The sequence below is a fragment of the Carassius auratus genome, chromosome 5, assembly GCF_003368295.1.
Source record: "Carassius auratus strain Wakin chromosome 5, ASM336829v1, whole genome shotgun sequence".
Lineage (NCBI taxonomy): Eukaryota > Metazoa > Chordata > Actinopteri > Cypriniformes > Cyprinidae > Carassius > Carassius auratus.
Window position 1 is genome coordinate 18,628,058 of NC_039247.1, and position 18,425 is coordinate 18,646,482.

General features: G+C 38.5%; 1 protein-coding gene across 5 annotated transcripts in view; it reads right to left on the bottom strand.

The window, feature by feature from the left end:
* Positions 1-313: 313 nt before the first annotated feature.
* LOC113079408 (multiple C2 and transmembrane domain-containing protein 1-like) overlaps positions 314-18,425 on the bottom strand; it is a 137,577-nt gene continuing 119,465 nt past the window's right edge. For all 5 annotated transcript variants that reach the window (XM_026251686.1, XM_026251677.1, XM_026251690.1 and 2 more), the window contains 4 exons: positions 11,687-11,796; positions 10,481-10,590; positions 9,978-10,075; positions 314-2,098 (listed from right to left, as the gene is read on the bottom strand). In XM_026251686.1, coding sequence (XP_026107471.1) covers positions 2,027-2,098; positions 9,978-10,075; positions 10,481-10,590; positions 11,687-11,796 — 390 coding nt within the window. In that variant the 3' untranslated portion in view covers positions 314-2,026. The remainder of the gene's footprint in view (positions 2,099-9,977; positions 10,076-10,480; positions 10,591-11,686; positions 11,797-18,425) is intronic.

Genomic DNA, 18,425 nt, shown 5'->3' on the forward strand with positions numbered 1-18,425 from the left:
ATATATATATATATATATATATATATATATATATATATATATATATATATATGAAGAGTTCAGATGCAAAAGCCTCTAAATGCCATCTGAAATATTCATCTAAAATTAGGATTTTTATCAGGCTCCTATATTTATGTTCTGTTATTTCACTTTAATAGTCTGACAAAGGACCTGCACATTGCCATTAAAGTAAAACGACTCAACCTAAGCATAGGAGCTTGATAAAAATCCTAATTTTAGATGCAAATTTCAGATGGCATTTAGAGGCTTTTGCATCTGAACTCTTCATATATATATATATATATATATATATATATATATATATATATATATTTCCCCCAAAAAAATTCACTTTGGTTTGCTTGCAAACATAGCATGTGCAATTTTACGAACCAAAAAGCTTTTGGGATGCAAGAACCATTCATAATAAAGCCACTGAACACTTAAATCAATATGTACAGTACATAGAGACACATTCAGGCTTAAAAACGATCCTTTCTGCTGTTCAAATCAACTGTGTTTTTTTTAATTTTTATAATGCAAATCACTGAAGTACTGTCCGTGTCCTGCTCAGTGGGTTTTGTGTTGTCTTTGTAATGGAATTCCCTCCGAAAAATCAATGGTCTTTTCATATGATAGATGCAATATGGCAAATGAGAAGTCAGCAGGGAGGCAGAGGGACAGGGCTAGCGTCCTTTCTGATGGAGCCTGTGCTGTGATCTTTCATCACTCGCTACGCAGAGGTCCCTCAAGAGCACCCCACGGACCCATTCGTGACCTCCCTCACAAATGGATGGATGAGGGAGAGGAAAGAAAGCAGAATGACAGGAGGAGCGCTGGAAAAACAGCCCGTGTCCTCCTTTTTCTCCACGCCGGCGTCAGTAAACCTCTGCCCTCCGGTACCCCCCGAGGCCCTAAAGCAACTTGTCACACACTATCGACTTCTTGTCAAGTAGTCAATCCACAGCAATAAAAACACACAGATATTCTCCCTTCAAGTTCGGGATTTTTCAAAAGATTCCGACCATTTTTTTTCTGTGTAAATCAGTGCTTGGATCAAAGTTCGAGCTGGCGCCCAATGTAGGGCGGACGGGGCAGCTGATGGACGTATATGTGGCGGCAGAGTTGCGGCACATGGGAACGTGACACAGGAAGATGCTTTCAAATGAGATGTGCATCGCTCACCACACAATCAAAATTCTGGTCACCAAAACTGACATCTTTATTATTGGAGTGGCACTGTGTGGTGCTTTGGGAGCAAAGGATGAATAGGGAATGATGCAAGAGTATGTAAACACTAATTCCCACTATGAGTACTACGCTGCTGCTGCCATGGCTACTAGGGGTTGAAGAAGGTTTACAAAACACAATCCCAGCATGCATCATTCATACCGTTAAACAAAACATACATAAGAACATCAAAATGACGTAAAGATATCGCAAACTGGCACTGGGTGTTTTTTGAGTCATTTCCACGAGCACTTTAGTTACAGTCATAAATTGGACCGTAACGGGCTCAGCTGTCGACTCCGATAACTGCTGCTTGACAGCTGCAGATAGCTTTAGATATGGCAGTTACTGTGCAGTGCAAATTATAGGGTGAAACTGCAACTTAACCACCGTCGTTTTCCCTTCTGTAGAGGAGAGGTGTGTAACCACAGGTTGGTATATTATCAGCTCATCCTGCTATTTGTGGTTAGAGCGGCTCCCTTTGCTGCCGTGGAAGGACACCTTGGCTCTTAGAGCTGTCTGGCTAGTGGCAAGCGCTGACAAATAACCCAGACTGTTTGACTCTAAAAGGGGTCAAGAGCTTTTGGCGCCCCCCCCTTGCCACAAAAATAAACCCAAAAAGGACGGATGGTAATTAACAATGGTCCTGTTTTTACTCAGACAGTGGTCTTTAAGTCTCCGCACCACAGCTAGAACAGAGAGAGAAAGAGTGAGGAAACAGACAAAAAGAGGCTGGCTGCCGGTCAGTCCTCTCCTTCTTCTTGGCGTTGGGAGAGCCTCCGTGTGAGAAGAGGAGCTATCCTGGATTATTTTTCTTTCTTTTGTTTGGGCTTTGAGTGGGCTCCACTTTCAGCTCTCGGTACTGCACCTGTTAAAACACACACAAGCACACACATGGTAAGGTTGGGTGGATTGATAGCAGGGGATGGCCGTGAGGATGAGACGCTTCTGAGAAGAGCTCGGTCAAATACAACAGAGGTTGCAAAGATGGAGAACAGAGATGTGATGTCACACTAAAGGCTCGAGTTAACCATTTACTGGAATCCTACATACAACAACATATGACTGAAAGACACATTATATTTGTATTTTTGTTGCATTATATTTGTCACATTGCTTGTATTAAATCAACCGAGAATAAAGCCCACTATTACACTACTAACACAACTGCAATCTATATAGTGTTTTCCAAATAACTCTTTTGGTCCATTTCAGTTAGAATGTTGTCTTAAAAAGCAGCTACCTATCTAGGTAAAGAGGCCGTTTACTAGGTTTTGGAGCAGAGTATGGTTATCACCATACTAGTATTCCCTTTCAGACAAATAAGACTGCAATAGTCAAGCGCCTCTGAGTGAAAGAGACCGATCACTGGTTTTCCCTCAGATCTGGCCTTTACACTGACTGACGTCATGTTCAGTCTCCCTTAGAAATGTGGTCCATGTGCTGCCAACTCAACAGAAACATCAGTCAGCACCTACACTGAGAAGTGTGTCCATCTCACAACCATCCATCATGAAGGTGTGAGACTGGCTTTGTCTGTGCCGCATTCAAACACTGCAGCAGAAGCTGAGCTCACATCAGATGTGATCCACAAAGGACGTTAGTGATGTAGTTTTGAAGTAGTGAAGATGTAAAATCCTTTTCTACAAACTGAGTTGGTCTGCTTTGTAGTTTGCATGCATCTTTTCATCAAGACACAAATAATTAAATGTAAGCATGAAAAACTAATAGAAAACTGACCAAATTAATAATAAAATACTGTTAGAAGTACACCATCATACAAGTTTTCCTTTCTTTTTTTAGTTTTGATCATTTTTTTATGTTTTTGAAAGAAGTCAAGGCTGCATTTATTTGATCAGTAATACTGTGAAATATTATTACAATTTCAAATAACTGTTTTCTATTTTAATATATTTTAAAATGTGATTTATTTCTGTGATGGCAAAGCTGAATTTTCAGCATCATTACTGCAGTATCACATGATCCTTCAGAAATCATTCTAATATACTGGTTTTCTGCTCAAGAAACAGGTAGCATACATATTAATTTAGTATTAAATAAAAATAATGTTTATTTAAAGGTACATAAAAAGATTATAGGCTCTCTACTGACATCTGTGCTTGAAAAAAACATTGTTACTTATTTGCAGAGGAACATCTTTTACAGTTTTTAATGTACTGGGACAATAATTCATTTCAAGCTAAAAATGTAAATTTTCTGTAGTTACAAAAAAAAAAAAAATCCAAATCCAAAAACATCTGATATATGTGTGATTAATCTGATTAATTAAATTAATCAGCATTTAATTTAATACTTTCAATTATAAAAAAGCAATATTTGTAGTTTAGTCCATTCAAAACTGGCAGCCCTTATAAATATTAATTCAGTGTTGACAAACGGGGCCACAATCGCAGTAAGAGCATTTCTGGAGAATTTCAGAGCGGCCTGGCATTCGTCGTCTTAAAAGCATGCTTTAAACTGCAGCCTAACAGGGTCATTATTTTCATATTCACTTTAAACACATCAGGGTCACGTCTGACTTCAGAAGCCTTCCTTGAACTGCATGTAAACAAAAGTTTACATGTCAAGGTGAGGCAATACAGATCGACATTATTGAATCTAATGGAAGAAAAGAAATGAAGGCAAACAACAATAAAGGCTCAATCAAAAGTAGTGCTATAAAGAGCATGTGGCACGTCAGAGGCTCTATCACACTTAACTGCTGACAGTTATGCCACCCTGTATGGTGCAACAAGCACTGCAGCTTTAATGACAGAGAGCTGTCCCACCCAAGATAACGGAGCGTGCGGAGAAAGTAAAAAAAAAAAGGGAACAATACAAAGAAAATAACTTTAGTAGCTGTAATGGAGGGGGGGTTAAAAGGCAACGGTGAGATAGCAATTTGAAACAAGTGCCAAGCACAAAGATAACATCCGTGAAGATGATGGGTAAAGACCATCCGCTGCTCAAAGGCTGCTCCACGCTCGCTCCACTCCCCCATGTTGACAGCTGCACTACCAAACACACTTTGAAGTGCCTCGTTTGGCGGTGTCAGACGCCGTCCCGGGACCTGCTGCAGCCCTGCACGCGATGTCGTTCTGCTACTCAGCGTGGATCTGGGTTTGAAGCCACATTGGAGGCAGGCAAATACAAATAAGTAAATGAAAGCTGAACATTTTTAATGAAACTATACTATGCTCTTTATAGAGGAGCAGAGAAATCTCACCTACTTCATCTCGAGTGACACCTAACCTTGAATTTGGGGTATTAAATGATCCTGTAGAAGAAAAAAAGGGCTCACAGACAACCACAGACAAGTTCACATATATTGTTGAGAAAAATTAAATTAAAGCATTTCAAGGTGAATAGAGAGGGAAAAGGCACTGAGGAAAGTTTCTCCTAACTTTTTTTCTTTTTCTTTTTTTCTGAGGTAAGGTGCACGTTGATTGCTTGTTTAAACTTATGATAAAAACCCCTAGAGCAACAAAGACAGGCATTCGATATGAACAACTGAGAAAAGATTCAGCACCTGGGCCTGGGCCTTATTTATGCAGCTTTCATCTGATGTCTAAATCTCAATTTCGAACAAATTGACACTTAAGACTGGTATTGTGGTCTAGGGTCACACACACACACACACACACACACACACATATATATATATATATATATATATATATATATATATATATAGTAGTGTATATAAATTAATTTAGTCTTCAGTGCTATATGATTCTTCAGAAATCATTCTAATATGCAGATTTTCTGCTCAAATATGAATAATAATAATGGTTCTTATTTTTACCAATGTTAAAAACATTTTTTGCTGCTTAATATTTTGTGGAAACATTTCTTTAAAATTCTTTGATGAATAAAAGCTCATAAGAACAGCATTTATTTGAAACAGAATGCTTTGTAACATGTTTTTACTGTAACATTTTTGATATTTTTAATGCATTTTTGCTAAATAACAGCATTCATTTCTACTAAACACACACACACTCCGAACATTTCAATGGTAGTATATCATGGTTTCTCCAATAATATTAAACAGCACAAATGTTTTTAACATTGATAATAATAAGAAATGCTTCTTGAGCAGCAAATTAGCATATTATAATTATTTCGGAAGATCATGTGACACTGGAGACTAAAGTAATGATGCTGGAAATTCAGCTTTCTATTACAGGAATAAATTACATTAATATACATTACAATGGAAAACGGTTATTTAAAATTGCAAACATTTCATAAAATTACTGTTTAACTGTATGTTTATTCTAATGAATGAGGCCTGGTGTGCATTAGAGAATTTCTTTTTTAAAACAGTAAATAATAATAATAGAAATAAGAAAGATCAAAATCATGACAATGTCCTCAGAAAACAGACTTATTTTGCTATTGTTTGCCCTCTTTTCTTCTCTCCTCAAGTGTGTGCCCTTCACAGGTGATGAACTGGCTAAGAGCTGAAATGTTTGTGCTCTATGACTGCATTTTAATCTCTGCATTTGCATAGGCCATAATGGAGCCCTTGGCGTGCTAATTGCTAGCGTCCCAGTTACGCACGTATATCCTCCATTGGCTAATGGCACCATAAAGCATGTGATAGGACACGATTTAGACACCTGGTAGAGAATGTTTAGTCGGTAATGCCGGTTGGCCTCATTTAAGAGACAAAGTATTGCATTATATCAGAATGTGCTTTATTCAAAGCAGCGAGGCAGGCACACAGCAGGTAAAGCTATTCTCGGAGGAATCTATAGCCGGATTCATGAAAAGAACATAGAGTGTGTAAACTGAGAGAGTAAATCAAAGTGAATATGCACCTCGCAGCAGGTTTGATACATCACGGTTCTCCTGCAGTGCTCTTAAAAGGCCATGGGCTCTCTGCACTGAGGTGCTACTGTATGTATTGAATTCTACAACCACACCTTAGAATAACCACAGTACTTGTGTAAAGTGTACACTTAACCTGCCTACCCTTCGCCACAGTCAACTTGGGCTATTAATAAAGTCTTTTAATGTATCCATTTTAAGGGCATTTTTAAAGAGGAGAAAAGGACAGCAGGGCCTTCCCCAAAAATCTGGAGGAGAAAGTAATCAGCAGTCCAAAAATAAAACAAACCCCTATTTTTAATAAAGTGTCCAACAGTTACACCAGTGGATACAGGTTCATGCGAAAGGCCTTGAGCTCACAGTGTTTTAAAGAATAGTGTGGATGTGAGAGTGAATAGTGAAACAGAGGTGCCAAATAACCAAATAAATAATCATTCTGAATAATTCAATTCAATTTCATTTAATAATTAAAAATTAGCCTGAATTGATAAAAATCTTTTAAATTACTTGTAACATGAAATAATCGAAAAGTTTTGCTGACAATTCAGCTTGTTTATGATGCTGGTGACTTTTGTAGTATTAGTTGGTTATTGATAAAAGTTTAGTAAATGGTGTTCCCTTACCCCAGTAATTGTGTAAACATCATATGGACCTGGAACATTAATTCACATTGGGAGCCCTCACCCCCACGTAAACAAGAGAGGGAATTTGCCTCCTCATTTCGGTTCAGAACACTCTACTGATCTATATCTACTGAAATACATATGCATATGGCAAGCAGTGCATTCAAAATAGCACACACGAGGTTAGTAAAGACATACACCCACAGAGTTGTGGGAGCTGTGAGTTTCCACTCAAAGGCACTCTGTACTCACAGACTGCAGCATAGTCTGTGAGTACTTCATATAAAAAAGTCATTAGAAGCTCATCACTTTATGTTGTTCTGAGGCTCCTTCAATGATCTGTAAAAGAGGCAATGCTGGCCTCTCTCGGCCTTACAGGGCTATTATCACGGGACGGTGTGGGTCATGTTAGAACCTCAGAAATAGCCCTCCATTTGTCATTTGTGCAGAACGTTCGGGTCCTTGGGCATATGCAGATCACACCCCGACGCTTTGTTGAGTCTCCGAGGTCCCACAGAGACACTACCTCCACCCGCCCGTCGTCTCTAACCCAGAAAACAGAGGTGAATGGACCTCCACGGGCAGTTGTGCGATGCAGAGCGGAACGTTCTGCGCATCACGCTGATGTTCAAGTACTTTTCTGGACTGTCCTAAATCAAAAGCTGTAACAGGGCACCAAAAGCCCATGGTGGCCTGGTCTTCTGAGCGTGAACCTAACCGTACATCATTAGCCAGGTCTCCTCCGGTTCTCCTACCTGCAGGGACCTTCTGGGCTCCATGTGTTTGGGGTAAATGCACCTTAGCTACCAATCCACATTGGGCTAATTTAGAGCAGGCTACCTGCAGCTGCAGGGCCGATGTAAAGCCACGCAGGGGCTTGGGATTACGACTCTGTAGACATCAAAGCCTGCCCACCGCCCCGGGCTCATCAAAGGCGAGCGTTTCTGTGCTGATGTGGCAAGCGCTTGGTCCTGGATCAGAGACCCGTGTCACCCCCGCCGTCAGCACTGCAGGGTTTATCCCGACACAGAGGAAGCACGAAAACAGGCCGGGCTTGTGTTTATGAGCTCAGTTTTTAATTGCAGTTAAACGGCAGCACCTCACCGCTCGAACAGAACGCTGCTGATTACAAACGGGACAGTGGGGCGGGCCGCATAACTCAGATCTCACGGTTAATGAAGAAGCAAACCGGGAGAGGATTACTGCTTTACACTCATTACACTCAATAACAAAGCATGACTCAGAACAACACAGCAAGAAGTCCATAAATCTACCGAGAGACACGTGCAGAGTAAAAACATCACATGCCATTTACATTCAACTTAACTAACCAAAATGTATTAATCACAATCTTCATGAAGATTTATATATATATTCAGCTGCATTTTTACCAAATGATCCTATGGTGAAAATTATTAGCATTATTATTAAATCTCATTTTATAGTTAGCAATAGTTAGAAAAAAGAAAAAAAAATCTGTACATATTATTGACCACAAAATAACTAATGGACAGATGATAACTGTCAAAGTAAATTTATTATTGTTTAATTAATTCCTTTACATGATCATTTTGAAGTGTATTTATATTAAATGATGGATTACATTTTTAATCTGTAAAAAAAAAGGGGCATGGTGTGTGGCCAAGTGTGGTGTCCCTACAATTCCTGCCGATACCGGGACGCAAACCCATAACCTCTGGGTTACCAGTCTGACCCTCTAACTATTAGGCCACAACTGCCCCTTAAATTTAAGCAAAGTTTTAGCATGACATTCAAAAAACTATGTAACACAACACCTGGTACATTAAGCAACCCTCTATGGACACCTGGGCAAATTAATCATCATTGGCTAGTAAATATTGTAGTTGATTCTCCAGACTGATTTATATACATATATATAAAATATTTGTAAAATGGTGCAGTTTTTTTAAATACACTTTTAAAATCATTCAGTCAAGCTTTATAATAATCAAGTATCATTTGATAACCATGTTTGAATGCATATTAGTCATTTTAACGGAACATTTTAAATTGAGAGGTGGTAGTTTATTCTGTCATTCAATGTTTCTGACAAAAAAAAATTTGGAAAAAACTAACAAAAATACTGATAGGATAATAATGATGTGAATTCTAATAAGAACTATAAAACACACTAAGCATTACTTAAGATTAGCTGCTGGATTCATGAAAGCTGTTCTTAAAAGCTGAAGACTTCCATAGGATCGCCGTTATTTGTTAATATTGTTTCAATGTAGCATGTCAATTCAATCTCTCTCTCTCTCTCTCTCTCTCTCTCTCTGTGTGTGTGAGAGAAAGCGACAGCGATGTGTGTGCCTTCACACTAGAGTTCACGGTACATTAAACACAGGTGCGCTGCGCATCCATGAGCTGAAAAATATCACAGATCGCTTGACGGAGCGTGAAACTCTGAAGCCCTCAGTCAGAGTCAGAGTGTTCGCGATTGAAAATATATCTGAACTAAACTTATACTTAGCCTCAAACTCACACACTGGCGAGTAAAATCTGAGAATTTATTAGCCATTGGCTAATATTAGACATCATTTAGTCGCCAAAATGAAGATTTAGTCGCATATGCGAGTGATTTAGTCGCAATGTAGACGGTTGTTAAGATACTCGTAGTTAAAAAACACCCAATTACAAGGAGTGAAATCAATAAATTTTAATTAGCATTACATATTTCCACAGAAGTATAAAGTTTAGTTAAGTTTAAAAAGTCAACATCCATGGTAAAGAGTCATAAGGCTGTCTGTTATGACAAGAATAGAATTCCCTGATTCTGCATTTATTACCATGAGCAGAAAGCATAAATTAAAGCATAGAAAACAGAACCGGGAGACATAAAACTCTCCACAAATACATTCTCACACAGCAGAGTTCATTGTTATTATTTTATTATGTTTGCTAGGGCTAGCGTCACTATCCCTGTTTCTCAAACTTATGGATGGGGATTGAAACAAACCAATAGAAACTAAGTTATAATCTTATATTTATAACTCCTTCCACTCAGATTTGTACTACAGGCATAAATCAAGTCAAGTCAAGTTGAGCTTTACTGTCATTCTGCTACATGTGTGGACCTACAGTGGAATAGAATGTCGTGCCTCACAGAAAAGACAACTCAGATTGCATTAACTTTTGATACATCGTGACATCAGAAATGACATCATTTTGGAATTTGACAAAATCCAAATACAGTACATGCAGGGGTTAAGGGTTGCATTCCTGGGGTAACCAACAGTAAGGGTGAATGTTATAAGGAATACATACCACTTGAACGTCGGAGGGCACTCGGGACAGGAAGTCCAACAGCTCATTGTTGTCGATGCTGTACGGGTCTCGCAGTTTTTTGGTGAACTTGTTCACCCCTGAAAGTTGAAATAACGGTAGCAAATTTGACCTCACTCACAGAGTGCAGTTTGGGAGGACCTTATAAGATCCTGTATTGGTTCTGAACCCTCATCTTTGTACTTTAAAGAATCAGCTGCTATGAAGCTGACAGGAGCTATGCTCTCTGACCTCCCAGAGCTTCAGATCTGAACACTGTATGAAAGAGCACACGGGGCGTTAGCTACGAGTGGGTTTGCCCTGAGCTCGGCAGTTTACTGTCATCTCTACTGTGCTGGTGGCAAATCCCTGGAGCATGCAAACCTAGACTGCCACTAAACTCTGTGATCTCCTGCAATAGTCTATTTAAAATCCTAAAATACACATTATGTAACATGCTAATGTTATTTTATCATTCATGACACATAAGCATAATGACAGCTTACCCCAGGCCAGTACAATGTATCTGAGAGGAATGAAGTACACCGCAAGAGTGGCCGCACACAGGGCCACTATGGCCAGCCAGCTGAGGAAAGGCACAGTCCAGTTGAAAGTACTGAGAACAGAGAAAAGGATGTTATTTCCTTCTACACAGTTCTACTCCAAGTCTGCACTAGACATGAGCGACAAGCTGCAACAAAATCCAACAAAGCTATTATAATCAGTGATAATGTCTACACTGAATGCAGTAAACTGATGGCCCATTCTGTTTCTAACATATCCCACACACTTGTGCTACTTCTGACAACAGGACAAATGGATTAAGAGCTTTTATTTTGATGTGTCCAGTGCAGACAGCTTAAAGTTACTGCAGCAATTGGTCATACCCAGTATCGACAGTTTCATGTTAGTGGTTCCATATTTTTATATTTATTTATTTTTTAACTATAGTTACAGTTTCTATTAAAACACCATAGTTACAACAACACCTGTAAAACGATGCTAACATGGTATATATCAAGATTCAAGTACAGTATTCAAATTTCATACCAAGGAATATAATTTCACACAAAAACATCTTAATTTGTTTAAAATTATTCATTTAAAATAAGATATGTAAGATGATACTAATATGGTATTCATTGAGGTTTCTGCTTAAAACAAAATAAAACAAAACAAAATACTAATGGGGTAAAACAAACTTTTTTCTGTTAAAACGTTTGTGGCCTATAAATGTTTTTTTTTTTTTTTTATGTTTCTGAAAAAAATCTCATGGTCATCAAGGCAGCATTTATTTGATCAAATCAATGTAAAGTATCAGTTAACAGTAATATTATTACAATTTTAAATAATTTTCTTTATTAATTTGCTTTTTTTGTGGATTATTTTTGTGATTTGTTTTTTCAAGACTATTTGGTGGTTAAAAGGTTTTGAAACAGCATTTATTTGAGATAGATTCTTGTTTTTAACATTTGAAATAGTACACTCTCATTCTCTAAGGCAAGTTGTGATTTTTAGGTAAATTTTGTTAAGGATGTTTAGACATTCCACTGGAAATCAAGACAAAAACACTGATTAGGAAAACATTTTTTTTGCAGTGTAAGCATGTGTGTTTGTGTTTGTTTATCAGGCTGAGTAAGATGTTCCAGAGGTTGGCACGATGGTGCCCGCTTGTGTCTGCTCAGGCACACGCAGCAAGAGCTGAGACTTACTTCTTTATCCTCTCACCATAGGAGGCCACTTCATCCAGAGCATTCTGCACACTGATACACACATCCTGAATGGCATACAGCTTATTCATGAAACCCTTTCTCTCCGAGTCCTGAAAGAATGAGAGGGAGAGAAAAACAGGCTTGGCAAATGCATTTCCACACAGCTGAAAGAGCATGAGAGCATCAAAGGCTTGGGGAGTTCTCTCTCTTTTTCCAAGTTCTCCATGCTGCAATAAACGTGTTTGAAATTAATCACATTTTGTGTATCAGTAAAGAGAAGAATATTTATTCTAATACTTTCTTCAGAGAGAACTAGCTATGTTGGGTAGGTTTTACAATGTGACATCACTGTGGCTATCACCACCATCATTATTACTATGTGCACCAAAAATATTTTCTTTTCAACTTTCGATGGCCTTCAACTAAAAAAGAAAAAAAAAAGGCCACAGGAACCTCAAAAGTAGGCGTCAGTTAAATGTTCCACAGTCAAAAAGCTCTGGTTTTATTCTAACAATAAGAACAGTCATGCAACAGTTGGGCTGACACAGAATGTAGTGACTGAGTGTGGACACATAGACAGAGACTATTGTAGTGCATTGATGTGCTGATGTGCAAATGATGACAGAATTGGAATTTTAGGTGAACTATTCCAAAAAAAGTACAATATTAAAACTCAACACTCATCCATTTAACCTACAAAATCTAAATTCAATTCTGTTTGAAGAGAAAAAATTAAATCCTGGCCTATTAGCAATGTGAAAAATAAGCTATGTCCAGATTTCCAAACCAGACACAGGCTGTGCCCCTCCGGTGGGCCGACACAAATGAACTGGCATCACTTTAGAAGAACGAAATTTCAAAATGATCCCAGCGAGAGGGCACTGCCACGCAGAAGTGAGCATCACTATGCCTTTGCCCCGGGTCTGCTTTATAAGAGCTCCAGGCCTCTGCTCAACCCTGCCCAGGTTTATCTGGAAGCACTTCAGTCGCCATCCTCAGGCCTTTCATGGAGATCAATTGAAATGTCACTGCAGTGGATCATGTCCACAATGAGCGGACCAGCAACTGAACCTCTGGATCAAAACCCACTGTTCAAATCAAAGCAGGAAAAGAGGGATGGTGTCCATGCATAAAGATGCTAACATAAAACACATCTATCTTTTTTCAGCTTCATAAAGGAAAGCAAGTGCATGGATACTGCACATTATCTAATTTTAAGGGGTATTGTGCTCAAATTTTAAATACACGTCATGTATTGGCTCTGAAAGACAGAGATACCACAACCACACTGAAGGCTATTCTAGTCTGATTAATGTGTTTACATGCTGGGTGAAGCTGGTCTGTTACTCTGATTAATGGTTTTATCATTAATTAAAACTAAACCCATAAAAAAAAAAAAAACTTTCATTACTTTAAATTTAACAAAAAATTATTACAATTGTTTTAAAAAGTCTTAAACTTATTTTATTTTAATAAGTTGCCATTCTTTTTTCTAATTCAGATTAAGTTGAAATACTAAAATAATCAGAAATAAATAATCAAAAATATAAAATGTAAACTTTAAAACAAACTTTAATAAAAATGACAAAAACACATTACAATATAATTTTAATGGAAATTCAAATGAAAAAAATAAAAAATAAATCTAATTCAAAATATTATCAAAAACTATAATAGTATATCAACAATACTAAAATAATAAGGGTACAACTTCACAAAAACTGGACATTTAAATTGTATTTAAACCAGCAGTTATCAATCTTTTTGACTTTTGACTTTTTGACACCTCTTATTAGAAGACAATATTTAAAGGCCCTCTTATTTTAGCTGACACTATATGTGCCTCTGGTGCTTTTGTTGTAATAAAATAAATAAACAAAAAAATGATTTTGTACATCTTTACATTTTAAGATTTTAAATAATATTAATATAATAAAATGTACATATTTCTAAAGACGTATTAGGGTTACATAGTGGGCCCTAAGCCCCTGGCTGAGAACTACTTATTTCTACACACAGAACAAATGTTTCCAGAAAATGTATGTTTAAGGGTTTATACAACTAATGCCACAGATGAAGCAATGAACAAGACTGGTACATTGAATATCATCCCCAAAATGAAAAAAAATGCTTATAATTAGTGATCGACCGATGTATCTGTTTACCGATATTTTTCCCGATATTTAAGCATTTTTCCATAATCGGGTATCGGTTTTGTAATATCGGATTCGCCGATTTACGGCGCCATCTTGTGGCCGTTTTGAGATTTCCGCCATTGCAGCCCGGGTGTCTGAGGAGATCAGTCAACAACAACTCAGTGCACAGGTAAATATATGTTCTACTTGGTTTGCTTTAATTAATCAACTTTATTTAACATAACAGACATGCACAATTGAGATCTGAGACATAAATTCCTGATATAGTTAATTTATGCAGCTTGTTTCTAAACAATTGAGACGAACTCATTGAGTCACGTAGTGTAATTCATCATGTCCTGCCCCAATAAAGACGTATCTTTACATGAATTAAATAAAACAGACATGAATGAGTGCAAGTTGAAAATAAAAGCGTTTAATTTAATTCTCTATCTGTTGTATTTGCTCACCATTAGTCTAGAAGAGAAAGTTTGTTCATATTGCTTAGCAACTGACGGATGATCTGGAGGCTTAAGCACGGCGACTGAATGAAACTTTTGACAAGATTATCTTTTTTAAACACCCTAGATTATATTATCATTTACTACATAACAATTATTTCGCTAATACACATATAAATATAGCCTACCGCTTTGTGGAAATTAATTATTTATTATCTCCATGCGCGATCGCGGTTGATCAAATTATAGTCAAACAGCACTTTGTCAGTTGGCATTTCATGATCTAACGTTAGATTGAATCTAGATCATAAAATGCCAACTGACAAGTGCTGTTTAACTTTATATAGTCTTGGGAAAAAAGTTCGTTCATATTGCTCAGCACCTGACTGGGTTGATGATCAGGAAGCCTCAAGCACGGCCACTGCATGACATTTTTGAAGGAAGCAGGCTTACAGGGCAGAATGCTGAAAGACTCTGTTTTCTACACTAAAACCTAGTTCTGCTTAACTGGGAGTAAATAGCTATGCACTCCTAAATAGCCCTCCCGCCCCCACCAATATGTTAGAATCATTTTTGTGCTTTATTTTTTTACCTGTTTTTATTTTTTTACCCCATCAAAGCTTTTATTTTAAAACAAAGACACTTAGTAACAGTGCGCTTAAATTTTTTGGACTCAGACCCCTCTATTTATTTGTGTATAAATATAATGGTTTTTTTTTTTTTTGTATGCAAGGGGGGAGTGATTGTTATAAATAAAATGTTTTTTTCAGCTCATTTGTGTTGTAATAATTGTCAGAAACAGACGTATAACAGTAAATAAATATCGGTTCTGCATATCGGTTATCGGGTACATAAACATACAAATAATCGGTATCGGTATCGGTTATAAAAAACCAATATCGGTCGATCACTACTTATAATACTGAAATGGGTCTCAGAAAAAAACTGATCAACTGTTTGTACTCCCTCAACACACACACACACACATACACACAGAGTATCCCATCCATCTCCCAAACTCTGTACTGGATCCCACATTTGAAAAAATGAAGCCCAATATGGCCTGCATAACCACATCGCCATCCCAAAAAGCCACACAAGACAAATAGATATAATTAAACCGTGTCCAAGGGTTATTTTTCTTAGCAAATATTTAACAAGACTCCCCTGTCCTGACTCCCATCTGGTTTGCGTTATCAACCGTAACAAAAGTCCAACATGCTCTGCATTGTATCGGACACTATATGAGAAAAGAAGACTTTGAGGGACAAGGTATCTGTGTGTGTGTATGAGCGAGCGAGCGAGGGTGGAGGTGCAGGTCATGGGTCTCTACAGTCTAAACCATTACCACATGGCCCTCAAACCATGAGCTAACTCTGATTTCCTGCCTTCAAAAGCGGATTGAGGAAGGCAGGAGGTTGGAATAACACTAGCCTGAGGAGAGGCTTGTTTTCACTGCTCCTCTGCACTTCTCTCACACACACATCGCTACAAACCGAGGAGCAAGCTGCTGCAGAAGAGCCTGCTGTGGATCCTGGCTGAGCTGTGGGCCGCTGGAGCGACACATGGGCATTCCATTACCTCAGGACCTCTTCCTCACGTATGCGGACACACATCGGCACAGCGGGAGGCATACTTGATGTCAGCGGGCAAGGGAAATTGATATTTAGTCAAAAATCTGTTCTGTTTAAAGTGCAGTCAAACCTGAACTCTTCTATGAATGTCAACATATGAGTATGAATAATGCAATATCACATGATCAAGGGTGTTCTGCTCTGCTGAATAGAAGCACTGCTGCAGGCCACTGTCCATTACAATTTCAGCACAACCGAACAATTACACATGTATCGATCTTAAACTGCAGTTCTATATATATAAAGTGCTTTTATAAAAGAGCCTCTCATTCTGCTTTTTACCATCTGGAATTCCGTTCTCCATCTGCATTACTGTAAACCTGATTTTGTTTGATTATCCAAACTGATGGCTTTTAATCTTTAAAGCAATCAGAGATTAAATCTGCACCTTAAATGCCACAGATGCTGTTGACAGCCTCTAAACAATCCTTTAACCACAAGATCTTTAAAGCATTGTTCTCGATTTTAAAGTGTCATTCTTAATGTGAAAACTGATTACCTGAATAATTAAATAACACCTCAATTACACTGAAAGTTAAATAAGCTTTGAGACATCAATGGCTGGAAAGTAAATGACCAGACTCTTCCATCTTTAGCAGTGTTATCATAAAATGGTGTGTAGGACTGAGTGCAGCTGTCCGGGACCCCCTAACGCATCCCCATTACCAAACTCCTATGGGCTGCTAGTGCTGCAGGAAGGCAGAGGCAAGTCCGTTCTAGCCAGTTCCTAACATCAGGCTATTCACACCTTACCATCCCATCAGGAGGCTCTCACTACCTTGCAATGGGCACCCAGCATAGCAGGAGACTGATGAGGTTGGCACAGAACAGGACAGACACTTCATAGAGGGCATATCTTGTTTGTTAATGACAGCAGGAGGGGGAACAATGTCCCAGGGGCACCAAACTTCATTTACACCAAAGCCAGAGCCCCAATGTAAGAGTACAGACCCCCAGCCGGGCATAATCCACACCCACACCCTTCTCTCGGCATGTTCGGAGGGAGAGAAAACAAGCTTCTTTGATCTACGCAGCACTAAAGGTGAGGGGAACAAAGGAGGCAGATAAGATAGAGATCAAGATGAAAATGAAATCATTTCACTCGGGCCATGCCTCTCCCTGGATACATTATTTGTTTGTCTTCTCTCATTTCGAGCCAAAGGCGCACTGACCCAGATGGGCAGAAGTAGGGAGCTATGTCACCAAGGAAAAGAGTTCCACACCTCTTATGGCAAATAAAGCCGAGGCAAGTCCCTTCAGACAGAAGTGAGCCCACCTCTTATCAGTGAAACATGAAACGAAAAACAACTTCTTTAAATAGACGTGTGCATCAATTTTCCAAAAGTAGTTCATTAGCACTTTATTTATAATGAATGGAATGGGGGAAGAGACGTACAGGGAAAGGCTTGTCAATGAAATTGTTCCTCGTCTTTGTGTCGGAGCACTTTGGGAGGTTAATTAAAATTGCAGTTTAATTAGATTTGAGGTGTGTGTCAGACTAAATGGAAGCTCCCCTGACTGCCTGCTTGATCCCAATAACTGCCATTCCAAATACTGGAAGCCAAAAAGTATTTCACATCAAAGGGAAAACCCTTCACATTACTGTTTTTAAGGAGTAAATATAAACAACAACAACACATTTTTTTGACACAACCTCAAATTCAACATCAAGGAAATTTGTAATGCACTCTTTATGTCGTATTCTGAGAGTTGTTTGGGACCTTTCTCTTTTATTTTCCTATCAAATAATCTAGTTTAATTCAACACTTGGGATATTATTTTTCATATATATTTTTCCGTGCCACAGAAATGCATTGGTAACAAAAAAGGGAGGAATGGAACAGGAACAGGGAAATGGTGCAGACCAGATTCGAACACGCACACACACATACAAATCAAATATGTGAAAACATCTGGGAGTGTGACAGTCGTTCAGAGGCACTATCCTCACCTCCCAAATCCCTAGGTTCTACCTTCCCTCAAACCTCTAGTGACACTACAAAAATAGGTGTGATGCTGAATGGCACGCACCGGTATGGGACCACAGAGGCGGCAAAAAAGCTATTGAGCTATTCTCAGGAGATCCATACGCCCTCACTATGGTATTCCCTCTGTAGACAGTATTCTGGGCCAAGCTCTACAGTCATTGTGACTCTTCAGCAGGTACTAAACATTATTCTGTTCAGAATGGTGCATGTTAAGTGTTTGGGTGCTAATAAGGCAGGTTTCAAGCATTTTATAAATCAAATTAAAAAATAAATTCTTACTGTTTATGGCAGGGGCATCTAATCTTGCTCATGGAGGGCCATCTTTTTGCAAGGTTCAAGTCCCAACCCAAATGAACACCCCTGAATCAGCTAATCAAGGTCTTCAGGATTTCTAGAACCTTCCAAGCAGGTGTGTTGCCAGTGGGGCAGGCTGGGGATGAACTCTGCAGGATGTTGGACCTCCGGGAACAGGACTGGACGATTCAAATAAATTCAATCAAATCAAATAAGAATCCACAGCT